Source organism: Aulostomus chinensis, chromosome 21, assembly GCF_037954235.1.
Source record: "Aulostomus chinensis isolate RoL2024-O1b breed Wild chromosome 21, RoL_Achi_v1.0, whole genome shotgun sequence".
Classification (NCBI taxonomy): Eukaryota; Metazoa; Chordata; class Actinopteri; order Syngnathiformes; family Aulostomidae; genus Aulostomus; species Aulostomus chinensis.
This window is the reverse complement of record NC_141340.1, coordinates 1,288,204-1,313,264: the sequence shown is the minus strand read 5'-3', so window position 1 is coordinate 1,313,264 and position 25,061 is coordinate 1,288,204. Positions and strand designations below refer to the sequence as shown.

General features: G+C 45.4%; 1 protein-coding gene and 1 long non-coding RNA gene across 5 annotated transcripts in view; one reads left to right on the top strand and one right to left on the bottom strand.

The window, feature by feature from the left end:
- LOC147241290 (sodium channel protein type 5 subunit alpha-like) overlaps window positions 1-18,376 on the top strand; it is a 142,151-nt gene extending 123,775 nt beyond the window's left edge. For all 4 annotated transcript variants that reach the window (XM_086191509.1, XM_086191510.1, XM_086191511.1 and 1 more), the window contains 9 exons: window positions 776-930; window positions 1,108-1,281; window positions 4,099-4,221; window positions 6,609-6,884; window positions 11,037-11,090; window positions 12,668-12,805; window positions 13,388-13,492; window positions 14,068-14,338; window positions 16,063-18,376. In XM_086191509.1, coding sequence (XP_086047635.1) covers window positions 776-930; window positions 1,108-1,281; window positions 4,099-4,221; window positions 6,609-6,884; window positions 11,037-11,090; window positions 12,668-12,805; window positions 13,388-13,492; window positions 14,068-14,338; window positions 16,063-17,369 — 2,603 coding nt within the window. In that variant the 3' untranslated portion in view covers window positions 17,370-18,376. The remainder of the gene's footprint in view (window positions 1-775; window positions 931-1,107; window positions 1,282-4,098; window positions 4,222-6,608; window positions 6,885-11,036; window positions 11,091-12,667; window positions 12,806-13,387; window positions 13,493-14,067; window positions 14,339-16,062) is intronic.
- An 877-nt stretch (window positions 18,377-19,253) lies between these two features.
- LOC147241289 (uncharacterized) lies at window positions 19,254-24,804 on the bottom strand. The gene is made up of 3 exons (XR_015110881.1): window positions 24,592-24,804; window positions 24,029-24,498; window positions 19,254-19,346 (listed from the first exon to the last, which is right to left on the bottom strand). It is a non-coding gene; the product is annotated as an uncharacterized LOC147241289 (long non-coding RNA).
- Window positions 24,805-25,061: the final 257 nt, after the last annotated feature.

Genomic DNA, 25,061 nt, shown 5'->3' with positions numbered 1-25,061 from the left:
CATCTACCTGCCCAGCCTGCCTCCTAGCAAACACCATCCTCTAACATGCATGTATACAGCTAACAGCTACACAGGCTTCACTCATTCAGCCACAAGCTACTGTGAAGCTTCCCTTCTGACCTAGTAAAAGGGGGTTTGGTTAAATGACATCAGGTGTGTGGCTCGTGTGCAGGTTCAGGTCTACATCAGATCCACCAGTAACACCAGACTGGTGGATGGTGGAGGTTCAGGTCTACATCAGATCCACCAGTAAACACCAGACTGGTGGATGGTGGAGGTTCAGTTCTACATCAGATCCACCAGTAACACCAGACTGGTGGATGGTGGAGGTTCAGGTCTACATCAGATCCACCAGTAACACCAGACTGGTGGATGTTGGAGGTTCAGGTCTACATCAGATCCACCAGTAAACACCAGACCGGTGAATGGTGGAGGTTCAGTTCTACATCAGATCCACCAGTAACACCAGACCGGTGGATGGTGGAGGTTCAGGTCTACATCAGATCCACCAGTAAACACCAGACTGGTGGATGTTGGAGGTTCAGGTCTACATCAGATCCACCAGTAAACACCAGACTGGTTGCAGGTTCAGGTTTTTGACAGTATTGTCTCCTACTGTTCCATTTTTAACTGGCAAACACTCTCTTCTGTTTCTCTTTCTGTGTCTCACTTGATCTCAAAACTTCCCTCCATCACTGAACACCTGCCTCCACCTCTCTCTCTCTCTTTCTCTCTCTCTCTCTCCCCCCCCTCTCTCTCCCTCGCCCGCCCACAGTTTGCGTCTCCAGATTCCAGTGCTGCAACATCGACACGACGGCAGGTCTGGGTCAGATCTGGTGGAGGATGAGGAAGACCTGCTACCAGATTGTGGAACACAGCTGGTTTGAGTCCTTCATCATCTTCATGATCCTGCTCAGCTCTGGGGCGCTGGTCAGACGCTTCCTTTCATAGCTTTCCTCACATTCTACTGTTTCACTTCATTAGATGGAAATGTATTTATCTATTTATTCATTGATCAAAGATGGAATACATTTGTAGTACCGTCAAACAAACAAAAATCAAATCACAATGAGCCTCATGGATCGGGCTCTCTGCTGCCCCCCGCAGGCCTTTGAGGACATCTACATTGAGCAGAGGCGGGTGATCAAGGTGGTGCTGGAGTACGCTGACAAGATCTTCACCTACATCTTCATCCTGGAGATGATGCTCAAGTGGCTGGCATACGGCTTCAAGAAGTACTTCACCAACTACTGGTGCTGGTTGGACTTCCTCATCGTTGATGTAAGTTCCTCGCGAGCGCGTGATTGGTCAGTTTGATGATTTATTACTCCTGACAATGATAATGACGCCATTAGCAAGGCGGTTGATTAGAGCTCAAACTGAGCAGGTGTTGACAGCATAGCAGGAAAGTCAACTGATGAAATATGATATTGACAGTGTTGCCATGGAAGCGTCGACGATGGCCAACTGATCCAGGATCAGCTGCGTTTACAGACCGAACACGTCACACTCGTGCAGCAAAGCTGTTCTGTTACTGACGGCAGCTTCAGATCTTCTCCTGATTGTGGCGCGTCCTCTACAACCCAAAATATCTCAATATTTCATTCCAGAATCTGGGTGTCACCTCGTCAGTTCATGACTTCATCATGATGTCACTGAGGTTGCTGGTAAAACAAAGGTGAAGTCTTGTTGCTTGATTGGGAAACTCAGCCTGGTGACAGCACTGTGGCTGTGAGAGCACAGCCCAACATTGCAAGGACCTCATCAAATTCCATCTCTTATTCTGGTAAAGTTTCGTTTTGATTCCAATAAATTGGTGAGTTTTTACGCTGAACCTCACCTGATGCATGTTTGCTAGCCACAAAAAGTCACATGCTATGATTGGATAAAGAAGAAAAGGAAGCCTTTATGATGGAGATAAACGATGGCAAAGACAAAACTACTTGGAAACATGAGTGTGAACAGAATCTAAATACCAGTCTTGTGTTTACCACAGCCGACTGCTGTATGAACCGTCTTCACTTTATGATGTCAGAATGGAGACTCTTGTTGACTTGTTTGTTGGTGTGTGTGTTACAGCACACGCACACAGACACACGCTCACACACACATAGACACACACACTCGCTGCACTGCAATAATGTCATGCCATGAACAAAGTGGGCGAGAGACATAGAGACAAAAACAGAGAGAGAGAGAGTCCAAACAGCCTGTGGCCAAATGATCAGCAGTGGCTTTTTAACCTACACACACACACACACACACACACACAAACACACTGTTGGGTTTCCATCACTATAGGGGACGCTCCTTACCTCACCCTAACCCTAACTTGAACCTTGATCTGAGTCTTCACCCTAAAATTCAACCATTAAAATTACAGGAACGTGCACTTTGTCCCACGAAGGAAGACGTGTCCCCGCAATGTGAGAGTGCAAACAGACTTAAGTCCCAACAACATTAGTAATACACACACACGCACACACACAGACATGCACGCTCTCTCTTTCACTCTTCCGGGCAACATTTGGCCGAGGAAAAGTGACACGCAAACATGCGGAGCATACATATGCATCCAGCGAGTCAGACATCAACGCCGTCCTCATAAATCACGCTGTGTGTTGTGTCGTTTTGATTTGACCGCCCGAGGAGTGCGAGCGAGAGAGGCGTGTTGAGTAACAGAGATCTGAGACGGCTCCTACGAGTAGAGACAAAGGGTCAGAAGAGGGAGGAGTGAAGGCTCGTTTGTGTTTGGCCTCTCGAGGGCACAGAGATGCAGGACAAGCCAACAGAGTTAATAAATCCACGCGCTCTTGATCATCAAGTTCCTGTGGAGGTCAGCAGGGACAGCCCACCGTCAGCAACAGTTGAGGGACTGCCCCCCCCATAGAGCTGCTACTTCTGACCCTCGCGTCTGTAGAACCACGTTTGGTGAACATATCGTTGGTGCTAGATTCCTCGTAGCATACGATATCAGAATACTCCTCATTCCTCCTCAGCCTCCTCAGTCCACCTGAATCCAGACTGGAGATACATGGAGTCACAGGTCCTCACTGCCTGGCCTCCTCTGTTGCTAATGTTAGCTGCTAATGTTAGCTGCTAACATTAGCAGCTGGAGCATCTGTTAATGAATGTGCCTCATAGCATCCGACACGAGAATATTACAAGAAAAGCAAAAGTTATTTAGAAGTTTTTGTACTTTCATGACAAAGTATTTAGTGTTTTGATAGTGTTCACTCCTGGGATTCCGTCAGGTACCACTGGGTACTACAGGCTGAGAACCACTGCATTGCTAGGTGTTTGATGGAGTGTCTCAGCCGTCTGCTGCTGGATCTCTGTCCTGTAGATCTCTGTGTTGGGTCAGCTGGCTCACATCCTCTCTGTGGACAACATCACCACCGTGCGGGTTCTGAGGACATTACGAGCTCTCCGCCCTCTTCGGGCCGCGTCCCGCTTCGCTGGTATCAGGGTAAGACCCAGCTGAACTCAGCTGGACTGGTTCTACCTGTGCAGAGCTGAGCTGGCTTCTGGCTTTGAGGAGGGCTCGGTGTCATTCTGGCTTTCATCACATTTTTACACAATTCTATGATTTTCTTTGGAAGAAGAACATCTCAGTCGCTGTGAGACACCTTTTTATGGCTCAACCAAAGCTGCAATGACACCTGACCCCAGAATCACTGATCCTGAGCTTCACTGGCGCTGAACACTCTCACGATCCTTCTCTCCCCCACAGTCGGTTCTGCTGACGTGGACGTAGAACCGGTTAGCAGCCTCACCAGAGGAACCGTCATTAGCAGATAACAGGTTGTCTTTCACAGGTCAAAATTCTGTTTGTCAAATGATTCAGGTGTTTTTCATCCTACTGAACACTACTATTCATCTCCTCTGCAGGAATCTGGTCACATGGCTACTTAAGTCTCTCCTCACAGCAGCTTCTGATTGGCTGATCCCTCCTGTCACACTCTCTCTCTTGGTCTTTCATTAGTCTAGATTTTAAATGTCCTGCTTCTCTCTTCTGTTTCTCTTTCTGTGTCTCTCTTGATCTCAAACCTTCCCTCCATCTCTCTCTCTCTCTCTCTGTCCCTCTCCCTCCTCCAGGTCTCATTGGTCAGTCTGGTGGCCAACACACTTGGTTATTCAGACTTTGCAGCCATCAAATCCCTGCGGACGCTGCGCGCCCTGCGGCCCCTCAGAGCCCTCTCCAGGTTTGAAGGCATGAGGGTAAGAGTCAGTATTTACTCTCCCGGGAGCCTGCTTGGGATGCTGGGGAGAGAGTTTGTGCTACATTCAGTCACACAACTCACGTTTAAGATATTTCTTACAACAGCAGAACTCTTGATGAGCATCAACAGGCAGAGGGAGGGATGGAGAATAAATTTCGTTTTAGTAAGATGCCAAGTAGTCCCTTGAAGTGGGCTTTTAGCTTCCCAGCACTCTCTCTCAGGAGTCCTCAGCTCGCTAAGAAGTTTCTCCTCCTGCGTCACTTCTTAGTGACTCCAGGAAGAACCAGCCACGTATGTTTAGCTTGAAGCTCACGGACACTGTCCATTCCTGTTCATTCATTCCTTTTTTGTTCTCTTTCAGAAAGTATTGGTTTACTTGTGTCTCAGTATTCAATTGCATGTCCATAAAGTTTTGGTTAGAAATGTCATCAGTGTTACAGGCAGAGTCCTGCAAAAAACTGGCAATGGGGATTCTGGTTAGAACATCCGTAGTTATTTCAGTCGGCAGATGATCTGGAAAACACACTGATAGGGTTTCATTTGGACTGCTGAAACTGTTCTATGAAGCCTAAATTCAAGTCGAGGATGAAAACTTCAGATTAAAGCTAAAGCAAGATGGCGCCACTGCTCTCCAGCTTGGTGCCTCCCGCAGGTTTTTGTCTGGGTTTCCTGACGTGTGTAAGTTTAGTGCCTTGTGGTTGTATTTCTTATCTAAATTATAGGTCTGTTTTTCTGTTGTTGTATTTTTGTCTCAAGTTTTCTTTCTAGCTTGATTTGCACAACAGAGGAGCACCAGTGGAGCTTGTATGCAGAGCTAACCATGACGATAAAGCTTTCTGAATTGTGCTTCGGAGTTTTTTGGAGGACTTTCCTGATTGTGTGATAAACAAACTTTATATTTTCAACAGTTTCTTGAGTCCAAAGTTGTCAAACTTGGAGAAAAGTTCACTTTTCCTTATTGAATAGAGTGAAACACACTGAGGGGAAGAGACTGGGATGTTTGCAGGACGCTAGCTCTGCCTCTGGTGAAGTTCAGGACTGTGTTGCTTGCAGTGTAAGAAGTCTGCTCCTTAGCGCTGCTGTGACTCAGTCCAGATCAAAAGTATGCTTCTGTGTTTGTGACTGCACCGCACCCCGCATGGCATTCTAGGTTGGAGAAGTGCATTGTGGGTACATTGAGGAGGGCAGGTTGTGTTTCCTCCAGTGGCAACATTAGGTTTCCTCTGATCAGTACCTGATCCCTCCCACCCACCTGAGCTTCACTGTCAGTCTGTGCAGACTTGCCCGAGAGTTCAGTGGTGGCTGGCCGACAGCTAACTGTTGAGTGGCGGTTAGCCATTAGAACACGGAACGAGCAGGAACATTCTCTACGTGCACTGACCTGACATGCTAACTTCCTGTTGGTCTACAAACATACCTCATCCCTGACATGCTAACTTCCTGTTGGTCTACAAACATACCTCATCCCTGACATGCTAACTTCCTGTTGGACTACAAACATACCTCATCCCTGACATGCTAACTTCCTGTTGGTCTACAAACATACCTCATCCCTGACATGCTAACTTCCTGTTGGACTACAAACATACCTCATCCCTGACATGCTAACTTCCTGTTGGACTACAAACGTACCTCATCCCTGACATGCTAACTTCCTGTTGGACTACAAACGTACCTCATCCCTGACATGCTAACTTCCTGTTGGTCTACAAACATACCTCATCCCTGACATGCTAACTTCCTGTTGGTCTACAAACATACCTCATCCCTGACATGCTAACTTCCTGTTGGACTACAAACATACCTCATCCCTGACATGCTAACTTCCTGTTGGACTACAAACGTACCTCATCCCTGACATGCTAACTTCCTGTTGGTCTACAAACATACCTCATCCCTGACATGCTAACTTCCTGTTGGACTACAAACATACCTCATCCCTGACATGCTAACTTCCTGTTGGACTACAAACGTACCTCATCCCTGACATGCTAACTTCCTGTTGGTCTACAAACATACCTCATCCCTGACATGCTAACTTCCTGTTAGACTACAAACATACCTCATCCCTGACATGCTAACTTCCTGTTAGACTACAAACATACCTCATCCCTGACATGCTAACTTCCTGTTGGACTACTAACACACCTTAGCGCCACAGGATCGCTACGTTTGCTCTGAGGAGCTGGATTAGGGAGCACAGGCTTCCTCCAAGACCAACAAAACAGAAACGGTGGTCGGTTGTCAGGTCCCCAAATTTAAATTTTTGTCTTCGGCCGATCACCGAGTGAACGTCTGGTGAGGTTATCGTTTGAGAACATCCCCTGGTGGGAACATGACCTGCTCTCCCTTACACGAGTGAGACGGTGTGTTTTGTCCGCCCAGGTGGTGGTCAACGCCCTGATCGGAGCCATCCCCTCCATCATGAACGTGCTGCTGGTCTGCCTCATCTTCTGGCTCATCTTCAGTATCATGGGCGTCAACCTGTTTGCTGGGAAGTTCGGGCGCTGCGTCAACCGCACCGGCCACATCTACGAGGCCTCGTTCATCAACAACAAGTCCGAGTGCGAGGTGCTCAACGACACCTCGCTCTACTACTGGACTAAAGTGAAGGTCAACTTTGACAACGTGGGCGCTGGATACCTGGCTCTGCTGCAAGTGGTGAGACGCTAACAGATCTCTGTCAGACCTTTGCTTCCACTTTAGACCTCTGAAGTTTTGTTTCATGAAAACTCAGAATTCTGTGTTTTTAAGAACTTGAACTCACGTTTGTAGCAACGTCTGACCACTCTGACCCATCGATGTCACAGCTGCTCTTGACCTCTGATCATGTAGGATTTAAACTGTATTTTTGCATGTTTTAAATTGGTAAAGTAACAAGAAAAGAACTCAATAAATGGAATCCCTTATTATTACCTTTAAATTTCAGGAAATTCCAGAGACTGATATTTAGCCCCGCCCCTCGACATACACAGCTCCCTCTACAGGAAATAGATGCTAACAGCCCAAAAAAAACTACTGTAGTACTTTATAAATATTACTGATGGAGTTGATGAGGTAACAGTTTGAAAGATAGAATGAACTGGAATCTTCTGGAAATTAGAAAAGCAAACTGCATGAAACTTGCTTGAAATAACGAAGTCAAAGAGGAAGAAGAGTCCAGCGCCGGCATGAAGCTTTCATAGATTTACAGAAACGGAGAGCACGGCTCCTCGGCACTGGAGCTGGAAAACACATTAAAAGCAAACATCTCCTCCACAAACCGTAGGAGGTTTGACTTCTTCTTTTGTTCTGTCCATTTACTGTCGTAGCCTTAATTTTCCTCCCACACTTGTTCTTTATCACTCTTTTGACCCCCCCCAACCACCCCCCACCGCCGCCACCTTCGTCTCCATTTGTCACATTAACTCACAGTTTCTCACTGGCCGTCATTTCCTCTCTCATTCACTCTCCGTGAGTCATTTTTATAGCTTTTCAAAATCAACTTTAAAGTAGGTGGAAACAAAAAAATGGACAAAGAGAAGTTGAATAAATGATGGAAATATTCATGTGGCTCTTTATATTCCAGTTTAATCCTCGTTCCCCGTTCCCTCTCCCACTACGCTGCCGTTCTGTGTGCTGTGTAAAAGGTGCATTCAAAGTTTTCCTCTTAAATCTCTCAATTTATTTCTGTCCCAAATGCAAAATCTTCATTAGTTTTCAGAATCTGAATCATTCAGACAAGAGGTCTTTTTTTCTTTTGTTCAAGAACGCAGAAACTAACATATTTTCAAAGAAACTAAGGTTTTGTGGATCTGTCACAGTCTGAGATTTGTTCATGATTAGAAACAGGATTTGTTTCGATGGATTATGAATGTTTGTGCAGTATCAGATTGCAAAAGTCAACTCGAATGTCACAGTCACGGTACGACGGCGGCAACAAACGAGGTGGCGTTACAACGGCACGACCAAAGAACAGGTGGCATCTCTGGCCATAAAAACGTCAGTGAAATTCTCCTTGAAATCGTCTTAACCCTGTAACCACACCTTTCCACTTCTCCGTCATGTCTCTGCTTCCTCACAAGCCTCTGTCACTCGTCTGCTCTACTTCCAGGACATTCGGCTCATTGCTCACCCCTTCCCTCCTTCCCTCCTCCCTCTCTCTCACCCACCTTGGTAATCTTGAGAGCCTCCAATCACTCTGAGAGGATGATTGTATTTTTAGAGCGACTCCAGCCAAGTAGGAGAGAAACGGAGAGATGAGGACATGGAGGAAGGAGAGAAAGTACAAGTGGAGCAAGACAAATTAACATTCATGAACAAGGTGAAAGCGTTGAGGGAGAGAGATCATGACAAAGAGGGAGCGGGGAGGTCAAAGGTGAGGCATCTCAGTCGAGGAGAGACGGTCGAATTTTAACAAGGATCTATAGCTGAATATTTTACATGGAAAGCAAAAGTTCCTATTGCTGCATTCACAGAGAACTTAGAATTGTCAGCGTGTGGTTGTCTTGGCAACAAGTCACTCAACAGCTCTCTATGTCGGGCTGGTCGGCACGGCAACGATTGACGAGGGCAACCCTCCCATTAGCATCTAGAAATAGTTCCAACACTGCAAGAAGTGAAGCATGGAGACCTGACGGTTCTCCGCCTCAGGAGTTTGTTCCTCCGTCACCACAAAAATAATGTGAACACAAACTGTCATGCGCTCATGTTTAGTTTAAGTTACATGATCGGATGACAAAAGTGCTCGGTTGATAATCCGACACATGACTGGCATTTTTACAGCCCGGTTCCTGGCGGATTAAACAAACGTGTTAATCAGAGAGCTTAAGAGGTGCTGATATGTGTATTTTTAAACTCCAGCTGTTGCAGCTCCATGCTAAGCTTGGTTAGCTGCGTGCTAACTGCAGGATGATGTCTATGTTCTTGTTCCACTCTTGCAAACTAAGTTCCCCAAAAACATGAACTCTCCCTCTAGATCCCTCACCGTCTCTGCCATGTTTGTGCACACGGTGCAGTCAGGCTCCAGAACCTGAGGCTCAGACAAAGTCATGCAGTTTCTGGCCTGAATGTCACACCGACAAGATGTCCAGAGCACCAAGCTGCTCTTTATTAAAGGTGCAGTGGTGCTGCAGTGCGAAGGGTTGGAAAGTTTAATTCATGAACACATTGTGCTTTTGTGGTCAGGCTGCTGATGGTAAAAGGTGGCTCCCCCAAAAAAGAGTTGGCCAACACGGCTTCAACATGTCCACTGGAGTTCTGTTTCGATGATGAAGGTTTTATCCGTCTCACGGCAGCAGGTCAAATATGGACGCTTACTCATTCGCACTTTCCTTAAAGGACACGCCCACATGTAAGGAAAGTCTCTTATTGTCCTGCGTTTCCAGGGACAGACGAGAAGATGGAGATGCGTGCTAGTTAGCTTAGCACAATGAATGGTAGTGGGTGGGAAGTGTTAGCATAGGCCAGTCAAAAGATGTAAATAGAGTGTTCTTCATTTCCGTATCGAGACAACGAAGCTTGCATATGACAGTCGCAGACGATGTCATGGTGTAGATGTCGTCGTCGTCGTCGTCATAGACGTCAGTCTGTGCTTGATTTATTGCTCCACTGTGTTCAAGCTCCTCTTCACCACTTGTGTAAATGTAATCCTAGTATTGTTAATACCTGCTGTTGTTGTTGTTATTATTGTGATTGTTCATGGCGTTGTTCCGGGTGTAGACAGCAGCACTTCCTGTCAGTCATCAGTCTGGTCAGAGGCGTCGCAGCAGAAACCTGTCACTTTGTCCTCACATCTGCTGAAACCTCTGTCAGGCTTTTTTACAGCGAGCCACCTCCCGCTCACATCCGGCAGACCATAATACCAACAGGTGGTAACCCGTAGCAACACGCTGATTTGAGGTGATGGATGGCGAGCACCCACTCACACCAAAGTACTCAGATTCTAGATCTTTTTTCTCGAGCATTCTTTCCGGACAACTCCACCCCCTGCTTTTCCTTCAGTGAGGAAGGAAGGTCCATAACAGGTCTTGTTGATATTTCATTGACACAAATGCTGCAGCAGTGTTTCCATGGCGCTCGCGCTCTCTTTGCTCTACTCTACCTCGGTGACGTCTGTTCCCAGAAGCTCATAAAACTCCAGGTTTCATTCTCGTGATGATCCAGAGTTGGAGGTGGAGCTCTTAGTATCTCAGTGTACGAAAGAGAAGTACCTGAAATCAAATGCAGGAGAAACCACCCGTCTGCTCTTGTCCATTGTCTTTCTACTGGCAAAAACAATCACTCGTATCAGCACCGTTGAACCTGCGGTTTCTAGAACATTCTGGAGTGAACTCCTGTTTTGCTACAAATAGAACAAGTTTTCACTCGTGACAGCTTGGAACCTCAAAACAGAACCTACTGACACCTCAATCACGGGGCTGCTAATTGCTAATTTGTAGTCCAACAGGAAGTTGTCATCTCCTGGTTATTCCACCAACAGGAAGTAGGATCGCTCCATGTGATTGTGGATGATAAAATCAGTAAATCAGCCCTGGTGAACAAATTTGATGATCTTCCAGGATTAGTTCATCAAGATCGTGGGACGTTGGACTATGAGAACGTATTTACGGGTTCTAGAAGTCTTTCCAGAGGGAGGGAGCCACCAGTGCTCGTCAAGAAAACATTCAAATATCAGAGAAGTTTAGCACAGAACATCCCTGCTCCTTTTTCTCCCGTTTTTATCATCTTTTCACCCTCAGACCATCAACATCTTTTAACCATTCATCCATTCGAGGTTGAGAACTCACCGTTGGTTCACTGATGCGATTCTTTGCCATGTTCTATGTTTTCCAGGCAACGTTCAAAGGCTGGATGGAGATCATGTACGCCGCGGTGGACTCACGTGCCGTAAGTGAACAACGCTGTGATTCCTCTCATCACGCAGGATCAGATCAGATCCCAGTAGATGGGAAGAACATAGCATGAGAAAAAGTCAGATACGTGCAGCTGGAAGTTAAAGATGGTTGAGTTTAGAACTTTGACTTTGATGTAAACCACTGTCCTTTGCCCCACTCATCATTGAATACACACATACATAAATATATGTACACATATATGTACGTGTATATATAAATATATGTACACATATATGTACGTGTATATATAAATATATGTACACATATATGTACGTGTATATATAAATATATGTACACATATATGTACGTGTATATATAAATATATGTACACATATATGTATGTACGTGTATATATAAATATATGTACACATATATGTATGTACGTGTATATATAAATATATGTACACATATATGTACACATATATGTACACATATATGTATGTACGTGTATATATAAATATATGTACACATATATGTACGTGTATATATAAATATATGTACACATATATGTATGTACGTGTATATATAAATATATGTACACATATATGTACGTGTATATATAAATATATGTACATATATATGTATGTGTATATATAAATATATGTACACATATATGTATGTACCTGTATATATAAATATATGTACATATATATGTATGTGTATATATAAATATATGTACACATATATGTATGTACCTGTATATATAAATATATGTACACATATATGTACGTGTATATATAAATATATGTACACATATATGTACGTGTATATATAAATATATGTACACATATATGTATGTACGTGTATATATAAATATATGTACACATATATGTATGTACCTGTATATATAAATATATGTACATATATATGTACGTGTATATATAAATATATGTACACATATATGTATGTACCTGTATATATAAATATATGTACATATATATGTATGTGTATATATAAATATATGTACACATATATGTATGTACCTGTATATATAAATATATGTACATATATATGTATGTGTATATATAAATATATGTACACATATATGTACACATATATGTATGTACCTGTATATATAAATATATGTACATATGTATGTACGTGTATATATAAATATATGTACACATATATGTACACATATATGTATGTACGTGTATATATAAATATATGTACACATATGTACGTGTATATATAAATATATGTACACATATATGTACACATATATGTATGTACGTGTATATATAAATATATGTACACATATATGTATGTGTATATATAAATATATGTACATATATATGTACGTGTATATATAAATATATGTACACATATATGTATGTGTATATATAAATATATGTACACATATATGTATGTACGTGTATATATAAATATATGTACACATATATGTATGTGTATATATAAATATATGTACACATATATGTATGTACGTGTATATATTTACATATACACATACATACATATATGTACGTATATGTATGTATGTGTGTATATTTATACCCACACACACTCACAAGGAAGACGCTGACTTGTTTGCCTCTGGGTCGTGTCCAGGTGGAGGAGCAGCCCATCAAAGAAATCAATCTCTACATGTACCTGTACTTCGTCATCTTCATCATCTTCGGATCCTTCTTCACCCTCAACCTCTTCATCGGCGTCATCATCGATAATTTCAACCAGCAGAAACGAAAGATAAGCAGAATCCCTGAAACTGTGTCTGAGAGTCCACAGTGCGGCGCCGATCTGAGCACCGTTATTGGACGAATATCTGACCACCAGTGTTCCACTGTTCTGACAATGACACCAGAGATGTGTTGATATTTCTAGTGGGAAGAACTTTGGATGTGAATGTCTGGGATATGCATGTGGAGGCGGGGTTATTACAGCTGGGTGGGTCACATGGTCTCGCTGGTCCACGGCCAGATATGTTAATGCATTGGCTTAATGCTAACATGCAGACTGCTAACAAGCAATGTAACTCTCGTCTAACTTCCCAAAAGACTTCAAAGTCTTCATAATTGTTCTTCATGTCCCAACGAAGTAGAAAAACTGAGGAACAGGTCCCCTCCCTCCCTCCCCTGTCTCTTTTTCTCCCTCACCGGAGTGGGAATGTTGTCCTGAAGAACAGTGAGAGCATGGAAACGTGGTTGATCACGTTGGGACATATTCAGTGTCGTCCGTGTCATTTTGATCTGACTGATACGAAAGCAACAGTTTAGTGACGGTGACGTGATGTTTGGTGAAAATAACCGACTGGTCCCCTGCTTCGTGTACTTAGGAGGGCAGGACATTTTCATGACGGAGGAGCAGAAGAAGTACTACAACGCCATGAAGAAACTGGGCTCCAAGAAACCTCAGAAGCCCATCCCCAGACCCCTGGTACCACCACACAGCATCCTTCACAATAAAACCACATCAGAGGAGTACTGTCACAATAAAAGCACTCAGTATCCACACACATTCAGTACATTTGATCTTGAAACAGTTTCACTAAGTGCTCTGTGTCCTTAGATTTGGTCCAGAGTTACTGGAGACCGTCTTCCATTAGATCCTTATGAATGGAAACATTTCGCTTTTATGCTGTAATTATTTCCCATATTCCACTTTTACTGTGAAGCTCCATGGGACTGTTTCACCCTGAGTTGTCGCTGGTAGTTTGGTCCATCCCTGAAACACGCAGACCTCCGCCGAAGTGATGCGACATCATTTCAATTTCATTTCAATCCACTCACAACTTGTTGGATTGTCCTGCTAACATGCAACCCAGCGCTAGTGATCACACCTTTGTGGTAGCGGTAGTGCATGGTTGGAGGTTTGACTGTGGTAAACTTCTTCTTCTCTTGCCACACTCCTCCACCAAGTTCAGTCAATCCTGGCCTGAAAGTTTCTGCATAAACCAGCTACCACGGTGAGGCAGCAAACATCACCCACTCCCTCGCTCTCCCTCCCTCCAGAACGAGCTGCAGGGCTTCTTCTTCGACCTGGTGGGCAAGCAGGCCTTCGACATCATCATCATGGTGCTGATCCTCTTCAACATGATCACCATGATGGTGGAGACGGACGAGCAGTCGCCTCAGATGGAGTACATCCTCAACAACATCAACTTGGCCTTCATCATCGTCTTCACCACTGAGTGTATGATCAAGATCATGGGGCTGCGCTGCTACTTCTTCACTGTCGGCTGGAACATCTTTGACTTTGTGGTCGTTATTCTCTCCATCGTTGGTGAGTTTGACAAAGGAGTCACAAGTCTGATGGTAAAAGAGTTTTTGGGGAAACTCTCTTGTTGTCCATCATCCACAGAGACAGACAAGAAGACAGAGCCCCTTCCTTAGGGAGCTGAGACCCCACTAGTTAGCTTAGCACAATGACTGCTAGCAGGTGGGAAGTGTTAGCGTAGCTCCGTCTGTGCCTGCATGAATATAAGGAGGGTTGTGTGCAACCATGGTGATGAAACAAGTTGGTTTGTTCCTTTACAGATAAACAGCTAAATTCACTGGGGTGTTTGATAAGTGTGTGTGTGTGTGTGTGTGTGTGTGTGTGTGTGTGTGTGTGTGTGTGTGTGTGTGTGTGTGTGAGAGAGAGTGTGAGTGAACCATCAGGTCACAGGAAGTAATGGCACGTCTACCTGTCAGTTATCTGGGTGGCCTTGATGTTAACCCCCCACCCCCCACGAAGGTCTTGTGTGTTCATATACAGTACCCCCCCCACACACACACACACACAGGCACGCACACACACACACATGCACACACATACACATGCACGCACACACTGTCTACACCGAAGCACAAAGCAGCCTTAGCAGGTAATTTAGCTTTCAGTGTTCATGTTTCATTTCCACTGCTCCTCCTGTTAGCTTGATGAGTGTGTGTGTGTGTGTGTGTGTGTGTGTGTGTGTGTGTGTGTGTGTGTTGAGACGAGGCTGCCGGGGGAGGTGAAGGTAACAGTAGCAATCAGAGCTGCCAGAGGGCGGTCCCTGGAGACAAATCAAACATGATTGACCTGTTACATCAACTGGGGTGTATGTGAGTCTCTGTGTCTGGGGGGGGGGGGGGGTCATGGGTGGAGGGGGTTGATGTATGATGTGATGGTGATTCCCTCTTGACTCCCCCCACTCATCCTGTCCATCACCTATAACTCACTGCAGGGGGATGGATGAAAAAAAACTGTATTTTTGTGTGTGTGTGTGTGTGTGTGTGTGTGTGTGTGTGTGTGTGTGTGTGTGTGTGTGTGTGTGTGTGTGTGTGTGTTTGTTTCGGGGGGGCTGATGACAGGTCAGCTCCTCTCTGAGTTTATCATTCTGGGATAACAAGGAAAAGATGGATGAATTACAATGTTTGATGTCGCTGTTGGAGGCGAACGACGAGTCAGCCCTCCAGAACCAATTACTCCAGCAGCAATCACCTGACCTGCCAGACCAGACGCAAATATCCATACGGACAGCCTCTAGATGATGTAGCTCAGCTGTGTCCTCAAGCATCAGAAAATATTCCTCAGCCAGTCCACCGATTTTAGCCGCTAGGACGGAAGATCCTAGCACTTCTCTTGCTGCTGTTAGAGTTGATCTTATTGTTTGAGGTGAAGTGCCAACTCCTCCATGCAGCTATACAATCATTTCCTGGTTGACGCTTTCTTTCATCCGTGCATCACTTCTTCAAGATTCCAGAGTGTAGAAAGAGCCAGCCACGTATATTTGCGTGAAGCGAAATAACTGGGCCTTCCGAATGTTCTACCTTTGAGGTGGGATGGGACCCGTGGTGAGTGAGCAGTCTGACGCAGGGATCTTGTTCCTGGCTTTAGTTAGCAAAGCAAACTGGAACCACAGTGGGGGTCCGGATCTCGCAGCAAGAGCGTTGGGGGTTCTGTTGTCACAGTGAGAACCCGTGTCAGTACCTGTGCTCCAGTTGTAATCATATGGTGTTCATCTGTTTTCATGTGTTTCTCAGGTATCGTGCTTGCCGACATCATCGAGAAGTACTTCGTCTCCCCCACGCTGTTCCGAGTGATCCGACTGGCTCGTATTGGACGCATTCTTCGTCTCATCAGAGGTGCCAAAGGCATCCGGACATTATTGTTCGCCCTCATGATGTCACTTCCTGCCCTCTTCAACATCGGGCTGCTTCTCTTCCTGGTGATGTTCATCTACGCCATCTTCGGCATGGCCAACTTTGCATACGTGAAACGGCAGGCGGGCATTGATGACATGTTTAACTTCGAGACGTTTGGGAACAGCATGATCTGTTTGTTCCAGATCACCACGTCAGCGGGCTGGGACAGCCTGCTCAGCCCCATCCTCAACAACTCACCTGAGGAGTGCAACCCCAACATCCCCCACACCGGCACCACCGTCCGAGGAAACTGCGGGAACCCGTCGGTGGGCATCACCTTCTTTGTCACCTACATCATCATCTCCTTCCTCATCGTGGTCAACATGTACATCGCCATCATCCTGGAGAACTTCAGCGTCGCAACTGAGGAGAGCACCGAGCCGCTGAGTGAGGACGACTTTGAGATGTTCTACGAGGTTTGGGAGAAGTTCGACCCAGAGGCCACGCAGTTCATCGAGTACGCCAAACTCTCCGACTTCGCCGACTCCCTGTCAGAGCCGCTGCGCATCGCCAAGCCGAACAAGATCAAACTGATCTCCATGGATCTGCCCATGGTTAGTGGGGACAAGATCCACTGCTTGGACATCCTCTTTGCCTTCACCAAGCGCGTCCTGGGCGAGTCGGGCGAGATGGACGCCCTCAAGCAGCAGATGGAGGAGAAGTTCATGATGGCAAACCCGTCCAAGATCTCGTACGAGCCAATCACCACGACTCTGAGACGCAAACAGGAAGAAGTTTCCGCCACAGTGATCCAGAGGTGCTACCGCAGACACCTGGTGAGGCGGCAAATGAAGGCCGCTTCTTACCTGTACCGGCAGATCACCACCCCTCGCCACGCAGGGGGTGACGCTGAGGAAGGTGGCGAAGCAGCGTTCGGAGAGGACGCGCCTGAGAAGGAAGGGCTGATCGCCGCCATGATAAGGGAAAATTATGGCTCAGGTTTGTTAGGGATGGAGCGCTCCGAGACAGTTTCCTCCACCTCGTCCCCGCCGTCGTACGACAGCGTGACACGAGCCACGTCAGAGACCTTTCACCCGCTTGCTGCAAAGACAGAACCGATGGCTGTGGACGGCACAGGAAGTGAACGGAGCGAACAGTTGCCGTCAGTGGTTGAGCTTGACAGACAGCAGGAAATGACACCTTAGCGGCAACCAAGAAGCAAAAAATTTTACACGAGGATTTCCTAGTTTTCGTTTCCGCCTGTTTGTTCTTTTGTTTACTGAATGTACCATAGCTGAGAACGCTGAGGTGGCGGCGCTATGAGCAAGGAGGGGTCGAGTTGAAGATCAGATGAAGTGGAACATTTATCACCTTTAATGTCATTTCCTGTCCCCGGTCCTGGACTCAGCGGCACTTTTCAAAAAAGCGATAAACTGCAAAGACAGCCAGGGAGAACCCGCCTGTCAACTCAGCTCTGCCTTTGTTAACGATGGAACCATGGAGGAGAACCTCCTCTGGATCCCTGTGACCTTTCAGGTTTTGTGTGTCATCCAGAACCAAAAGTTCTAAACACTAGCTGACCTTTGACCTCAGCTGCTGTGGGTCAGAACCACTATATCACAGATGTATCCATCATTTATTGGCCTGGGGGGTTCCGTCCCCCCCGCTGTGGATCAAGGGTCTCGGGTGTGAGTGTTCTAACGCAGCGTTCTGCCAGACAGAGACTCAACAGAGAGGGAAATGATTTAAAAATGTTTTCGTAGTAAAAGTATAACTTTGTTGATGTTACCAGTCTTTTAATAGCGATACAATTATTACTATTTTTTATATTTTTTAGAGTAAGTTGAAAATAAGCAGTCTCTCTTTCGATATCCGAGTGGCGCCGGCGGTGAAGAAGTGAGCAACCTACCGATAGACGAGAGGAGAGGGCGCGGCCAGCCTGAAGAGCAACTTCATCTGTTTTTGTTGGTGGTTTCGCACTTTTGAGTTTACATGTTTGTCACTTTAGCTCGCCGGGGCAAAGACACCACAAAGGCGTCCTGGAGTCACTTTTTTCCTCCGAGGACCTTTGAGATGACACCAAAACCTAGTGCACAACGAGGTTGTGGGCGTAGTCCCGGACTCCTCCTGGAGGTTTTTGCCCAGGTGGTTTACATCCTCACGACTGTCAGGTCTTTGGCCAGAAGGTGATTTGTCTCAGATTCTGCTTCATGAAGGGGGGCGGGGGGCGGGCGGGGCGGCCATCCAGCAGCCTGACCAGACCACGACAATCAGCCACCCACCTTAGTTTGACCCTGCCGACCCATCACCAGTGTCCTGGAAGGTCCACGTCTGGTTCAGGACAATAAACGTCTCTGACAGACGTTTCCCCCGTTTTACTTTTACTGTGATTTTATGTCCAGATGGAAGCTAGCAGCTAGCAGCTAACAGCTAGCATCGCTATGGTCAACAAATCACAGACGGTTTTGTTTCTGTTGTTGATCGACAGCCACTGGAGTTCACCAGCGTTTGAAACCTCAGTCGGTGCTGGGCCGTAGTTCTCAAACCGTGGTCCAGGGGCCTCTCGGAGGCCCTCATCAAAATAAGGAGTATTTTCAATTAACATTCGAATGCAAGAAATTTGACCTAACGTCACTAAACTGACATGTTTATAGATATAATATTGTTTTATTTAATAATCAGGGATAATTTATCACTGCATCAGAGAAGAAGAGGATCTGCAAATATTTGTCAGTTCTTCCAGAGGTTTGAACAAATCTGGATTTACCTGTCAGAGTGATGTCATCAGTCGCCGGGCTGTGGCCTGGTGCTCCTGGCGCTGGTTTCTCCAGAACACGGGCGGTCTGTTTCCACTTAGTTTCATTTCATTCTGGGGAAGAAAATCCAGACTCGAACATAACAGGGTCTCCGCCCCGGGCTCAGGCCCTGATTATTGATTGTCAGTTTGATGACACAAATGTGGCCAGGGTGTCTTTGTCGTGGCAATGAACTCAAATATTGAAGAATTTCACAGTCAAATCTGACATGGAAAGAAAACTCTTCCAGTAATGCAAACATCACTTTATTTATTTATTTATTTATTGAATTATGTTGTTTTCTGGTTGATTGCTTGCTTCTTCTTTCTTTCTTTTTTTTACATGTTAGCATGTCTTCAGCATCCTGGAGGAGCGACGCCTCCTCACCTATTTTGCACAGAGAAAGAACAAAATAATGAAAAAACAAAAAACAGCAACACGCGTTTAGCAATAACGGTTTGCCAATAACGTCCCGGTAATACACTCACTGTACCACTGGACTCATGTTGGGGGGACACAGCGAACACCAGGGGGCGTCGGCTGAAATCTGACCTGGTTTCCGTGACGCAGCACTGACAGTGTTATTGTGGATTTGCTGGCAGGAAGTTACTGCATCACTGCTTGTTTTTATTAAGTGTGTGTGTGTGTGTGTGTGTGTGTGTGTGTGTCTGTGCGTGCGTGCTCAGTTTATCTCAATATCTGGAACAACCGCTCTCTCTCTTTCTGTTGTTGTGGTTACCCGAGGTATCTTCACTAAACGCTTTACTAGACTAATTAAAAATACACAAAAATACACACACACACACACACACACACACACACACACTAGCACCGTGTGGACTCTGTTTCTACTAGATTCTATTGAGATTAGAACCCATGTTAACTAGGTCAGTACTTAGAACACTGTAGAACGCTGCTGCGAGGCGTATTCAGGTTGCAGTTGTGCTGAAGGGCTGTTTTCAGTAGCAATAGACCCAGAGTGTGCCTGCTACACCCACGCCATCCATCCTCCACCCCCTCATCCACCCTCCACTCCCTCAACCACCCTCCACGCCATCCCCCACCCTCCACGCCATCCTCCAACCTCCACGCCATCCCCCACCCCCTCAACCACCCTCCACGCCATCCCCCTCCCTCCACCCATCAATAGACTCATCTGTTCTTTGTCATTGGCTGGTTGACTGCCCCCCCCTACAGAGAAATGTTGTTGATTTGGACCGCGAGGTTCAGAATGTGGCACAAACGAGCACTTCCACGTTCTCCATGATTATCAGCCACGATAGCAGAACCCTTGGAGGTGAGCAGGTTGATGGCATGTGCTCCTATAGAACCCTCAAGTTCGTAGTGTTCTCACACAAGCCAGTTCCTGAGAGGAACCAGGCAGCAGAACCACGATTTCCTTTCCTGACATCCAAGCTGGAAAGGACGTCTGACAATCAGTGATCACATGGACACGAATGTTCCACGAATGTTCCAGAAAAGACAACATTCTGGACTTGACTCCGCTCTTGTTAACACAATATTCCAGTTGGATTTTCCCAAATTTGATATCTTGATACTAGGAAAGTACGCCTTGACTTTAAATATGTCATGAAGTAAAGAACATAGAACATCACTTTGGGAAAACAGCAGCAAACTTTAGCTCCGCCCCTTTGTCTTTCTGACAAACCAGCTTGTTTGTAAGTGGCGGAATCTAAACAGGACTATCAGTGGAATGTTTCTGGCTCCTTAGCCGGCTCACTGGGATATTGTCATGTTCATGGAACAATCCTGAACTACGAGGATCATGTAGTCAGCGACACAGAGGCAGCGGACGACACCGTTGGTCACATGTGTCATGGCCACCAGTAAGAATGCCTCAACCATCCAGGCTTTGGCTGGTCGGACCATCGTCTCATTTCCTGCTCTGGTTTGAAGTTACAATCTGAGAAGCAGACAAAGCGTTCTGGGTGAGTCCATGTGGTGCTAGCGAGGGTCCAGAAGAGTCCAATGTTGGACCTGAGGGGGTGTTCAGAAGCTCGGCTCCTTCCTGCCTTCATCTCCTGTTTCAAAACCAAAAGCTGCTTCGAGGAAGTGCACAGAAACACGTGGTGTCCTGGTTCTTGTTGCTATTGACTGTACGATAAATGCAATACGAGCGTTGTGACAACCGGCGCCGCTGCGTCACCACAACAACCATGTTTTTATTTCCTCCTTGTCATGGTTCCTATCCTCACTACTCAAACCACCGTCGCCCGTTTACACCGGCTTCACAACGGTTGTGGGACCAGATTCAGCAGGTCTCCAGCTCCATATCAGTCCTACAGAAACCTCACATCTCCAGCGCTGCCGTTTCAGGGACGGACGGAGGCGTTTCCTCCCGACACCGCAATTACCGCTGCTGCAGCTCAGACAGGAAATGACCCGAGGTCCCAACGCTCAGTGGGAGATGCGAGGTTTCCTGATGGCATTTTTATTGTCTTTCTGCTGGAGAAGTTTAGAAACCACGTAACTCCAGAGATCCTGGACCAGACCGCACACACGTACACACACATGTACCTATACACACACACACCTATACACACATGTACTTATACACACACACGTACACACACATGTACCTATACACACACACGTACACACACATGTACCTATACACACACACGTACACACACATGTACCTATACACACACACACACGTACACACATGTACCTATACACACACACGTACACACACATGTACCTATACACACACACACGTATACACACATGTACCTATACACACACACGTACACACACATGTACCTATACACACACACGTACACACACATGTACCTATACACACACACGTACACACACATGTACCTATACACACACACACGTACACACACATGTACCTATACACACACACACGTACACACACATGTACCTATACACACACACACGTACACACACATGTACCTATACACACACACACGTACACACACATGTACCTATACACACACACACGTATACACACATGTACCTATACACACACACACGTACACACACATGTACCTATACACACACACACGTACACACACATGTACCTATACACACACACACACGTACACACACATGTACCTATACACACACACACGTACACACACATGTACCTATACACACACACACGTATACACACATGTACCTATACACACACACACGTATACACACATGTACCTATACACACACACACGTACACACACATGTACCTATACACACACACACGTACACACACATGTACCTATACACACACACACGTACACACACATGTACCTATACACACACACACACGTACACACACATGTACCTATACACACACACGTACACACACATGTACCTATACACACACACACGTACACACACATGTACCTATACACACACACACGTACACACACATGTACCTATACACACACACACGTACACACACATGTACCTATACACACACACACGTATACACACATGTACCTATGCACACACACACGTACACACACATGTACCTATACACACACACACGTACACACACATGTACCTATACACACACACACGTACACACACATGTACCTATACACACACACACGTACACACACATGTACCTATACACACACACACGTATACACACGTACCTATACACACACACACGTATACACACACATGTACCTATACACACACACACGTATACACACATGTACCTATACACACACACACGTATACACACATGTACCTATACACACACACACGTACACACATGTACCTATACACACACACACGTATACACACATGTACCTATACACACACACACGTATACACATGTACCTATACACACACACACGTACACACACATGTACCTATACACACACACACGTATACACACATGTACCTATACACACACACACGTATACACACATGTACCTATACACACACACACGTACACACACATGTACCTATACACACACACACGTACACACACATGTACCTATACACACACACACGTATACACACATGTACCTATACACACACACACGTATACACACATGTACCTATACACACACACACGTATACACACATGTACCTATACACACACACACGTATACACACATGTACCTATACACACACACACGTATACACACACACTCTAACGTCCAGACATTTCCATAAAACCCGTTTCTGCAGTGAAATATCAGATCTGGTTTTGATCATTTGTCTTCTTCATTTAGAGGAATTACAAGGTTTCTCAACCGTTGGCGACGACGTGTAAACGTGACGAAAGCTGTGCCTCAGTGACCCCCACCCCGGTGTTTTAGAAACAACAACAATAATTATGATGATGATAATATGAATATATATAAATAAATGAATAAATATATATATATATATATATATACTTTTTAGTACTTTGAGTTGAAATACTTTTAGTATTTTGCAAATAAATGTCTGTATATAAAACAAACGCCTCCTGTAATAAATCAGAAAAAATTTAATACTGATGCTGCCTTGTTGGTTTCATTGTGTGTGTGTGTGTTACTTGTACTTGCTACAAGGCGGGGACCAGGACATGTCTTTCTCCTACACTATGAGGACACTCACTGGTCCTCACAACGTGACAGGGTTGACTGAAGCTCAGGACCTCAACCTCCTTACCAGGCTGTCACTCACAGGTCAAAGGTCACATGTCAGTGTGTTCTTCATCAGTAATTCCTGCCTGAGCCTCACGCCACCGTGGAGCAAGAAACGGAGCTGAAGCGCGGCGCGTGTTCTAGCTCGGTTACTTGGTTATGTAATCACAAACACAGATATTATATACGTATATATGTATGCACATATGTGTACATATATATTGTATACATACATGCATGTGTATATATATATATATACACACACAGACAGGTCATTTGTATATTAACAGGTGTATGTATATAAAGGGATACATGTACATATATGTACATACATATATACGTATTAATAAACATGTAGATACACATGTATGTTTAAATGTATATATCTATGTGTATTTATGTAACATTAGTTTATGTGCATGTAATTATACATACCTGTGTAAGTACATATGTGTGTACATACATGTGTATACACATGTATGTACACAGGAGAGGCCTGGTTCCCCTTGGACGGGCGCCTCTCCGTCTCCGGGCCACCAGGAAATATTCAAGGTTCAGTATCTTGCTGTTCAGAGAAAGCGACCCTTCTGTCCCTGGATGGCCACTCCCCCTCTGAGCCGCGCCCCCTCCTGTATGCATTAAAACATCTTTAGTACATCAATTCTTCCAACAATGCCGTCTATTTTAAAGTTGCTTCATTATCAAGAGTTTAATGGCTGAACAGGTGACTGTTGTTCTTCCTCCTGTGTCAAAGAAGTTCCATCGGATGAAGAATCTGTCCGACTCCATTGAAGCAAACAGGGAGGGCGAGGAGGCGAGTGTGGCGCTCACGCTGATTGTTTCTATTTTGGAGAACGAAGAAGCTTCAAACCGATTTAAGGAGATTCGCTGCCACTAAAAGTGACCTGAAAACAAAGCAGAGAGCTGGCTGTCAGTCGCTGATGACACACACACACACACACACACACACACACACACGTTTGAGACGCACAACCAACCAGAACTTTGTGTCGCTCTAGCCTTCATCTTCATCATCATCGGTAAGGCTGTAGAATGAAAGTCATTGGGAAGATCAGCCAGTAGAAGAGAGGGAACAGACGAGGAGGTGGTGAAGAGTCGGAGGTTTGCTCTGATGTGTGACTGCCTCCTGCTGGACAGCTGACAAACTGCAGCATCCTGGGCCAGTGAAACCAAAGCTCGCTTCCCTGGCTGTCATTTTGATCTTCGGGTTTTAATGTCTGAGTTCTGAATGTTTAAAAGATGAAGCCATGACTTTAAGATGATTTTAGAATAAAAACAAAGTCAAGTTAGGTATGCTGTCGTCTCTTCACCCATCTTCTCTTAACATGTGGGTGTCTCACTGCACTGCCAACAGTGACATTTGCAGTACTAGTACTTGACAGTTACTACACTATACTGCTTGTCATAAAAGGGACTTTTTTGACTGTGACTCCTGCAAAACTCAGTG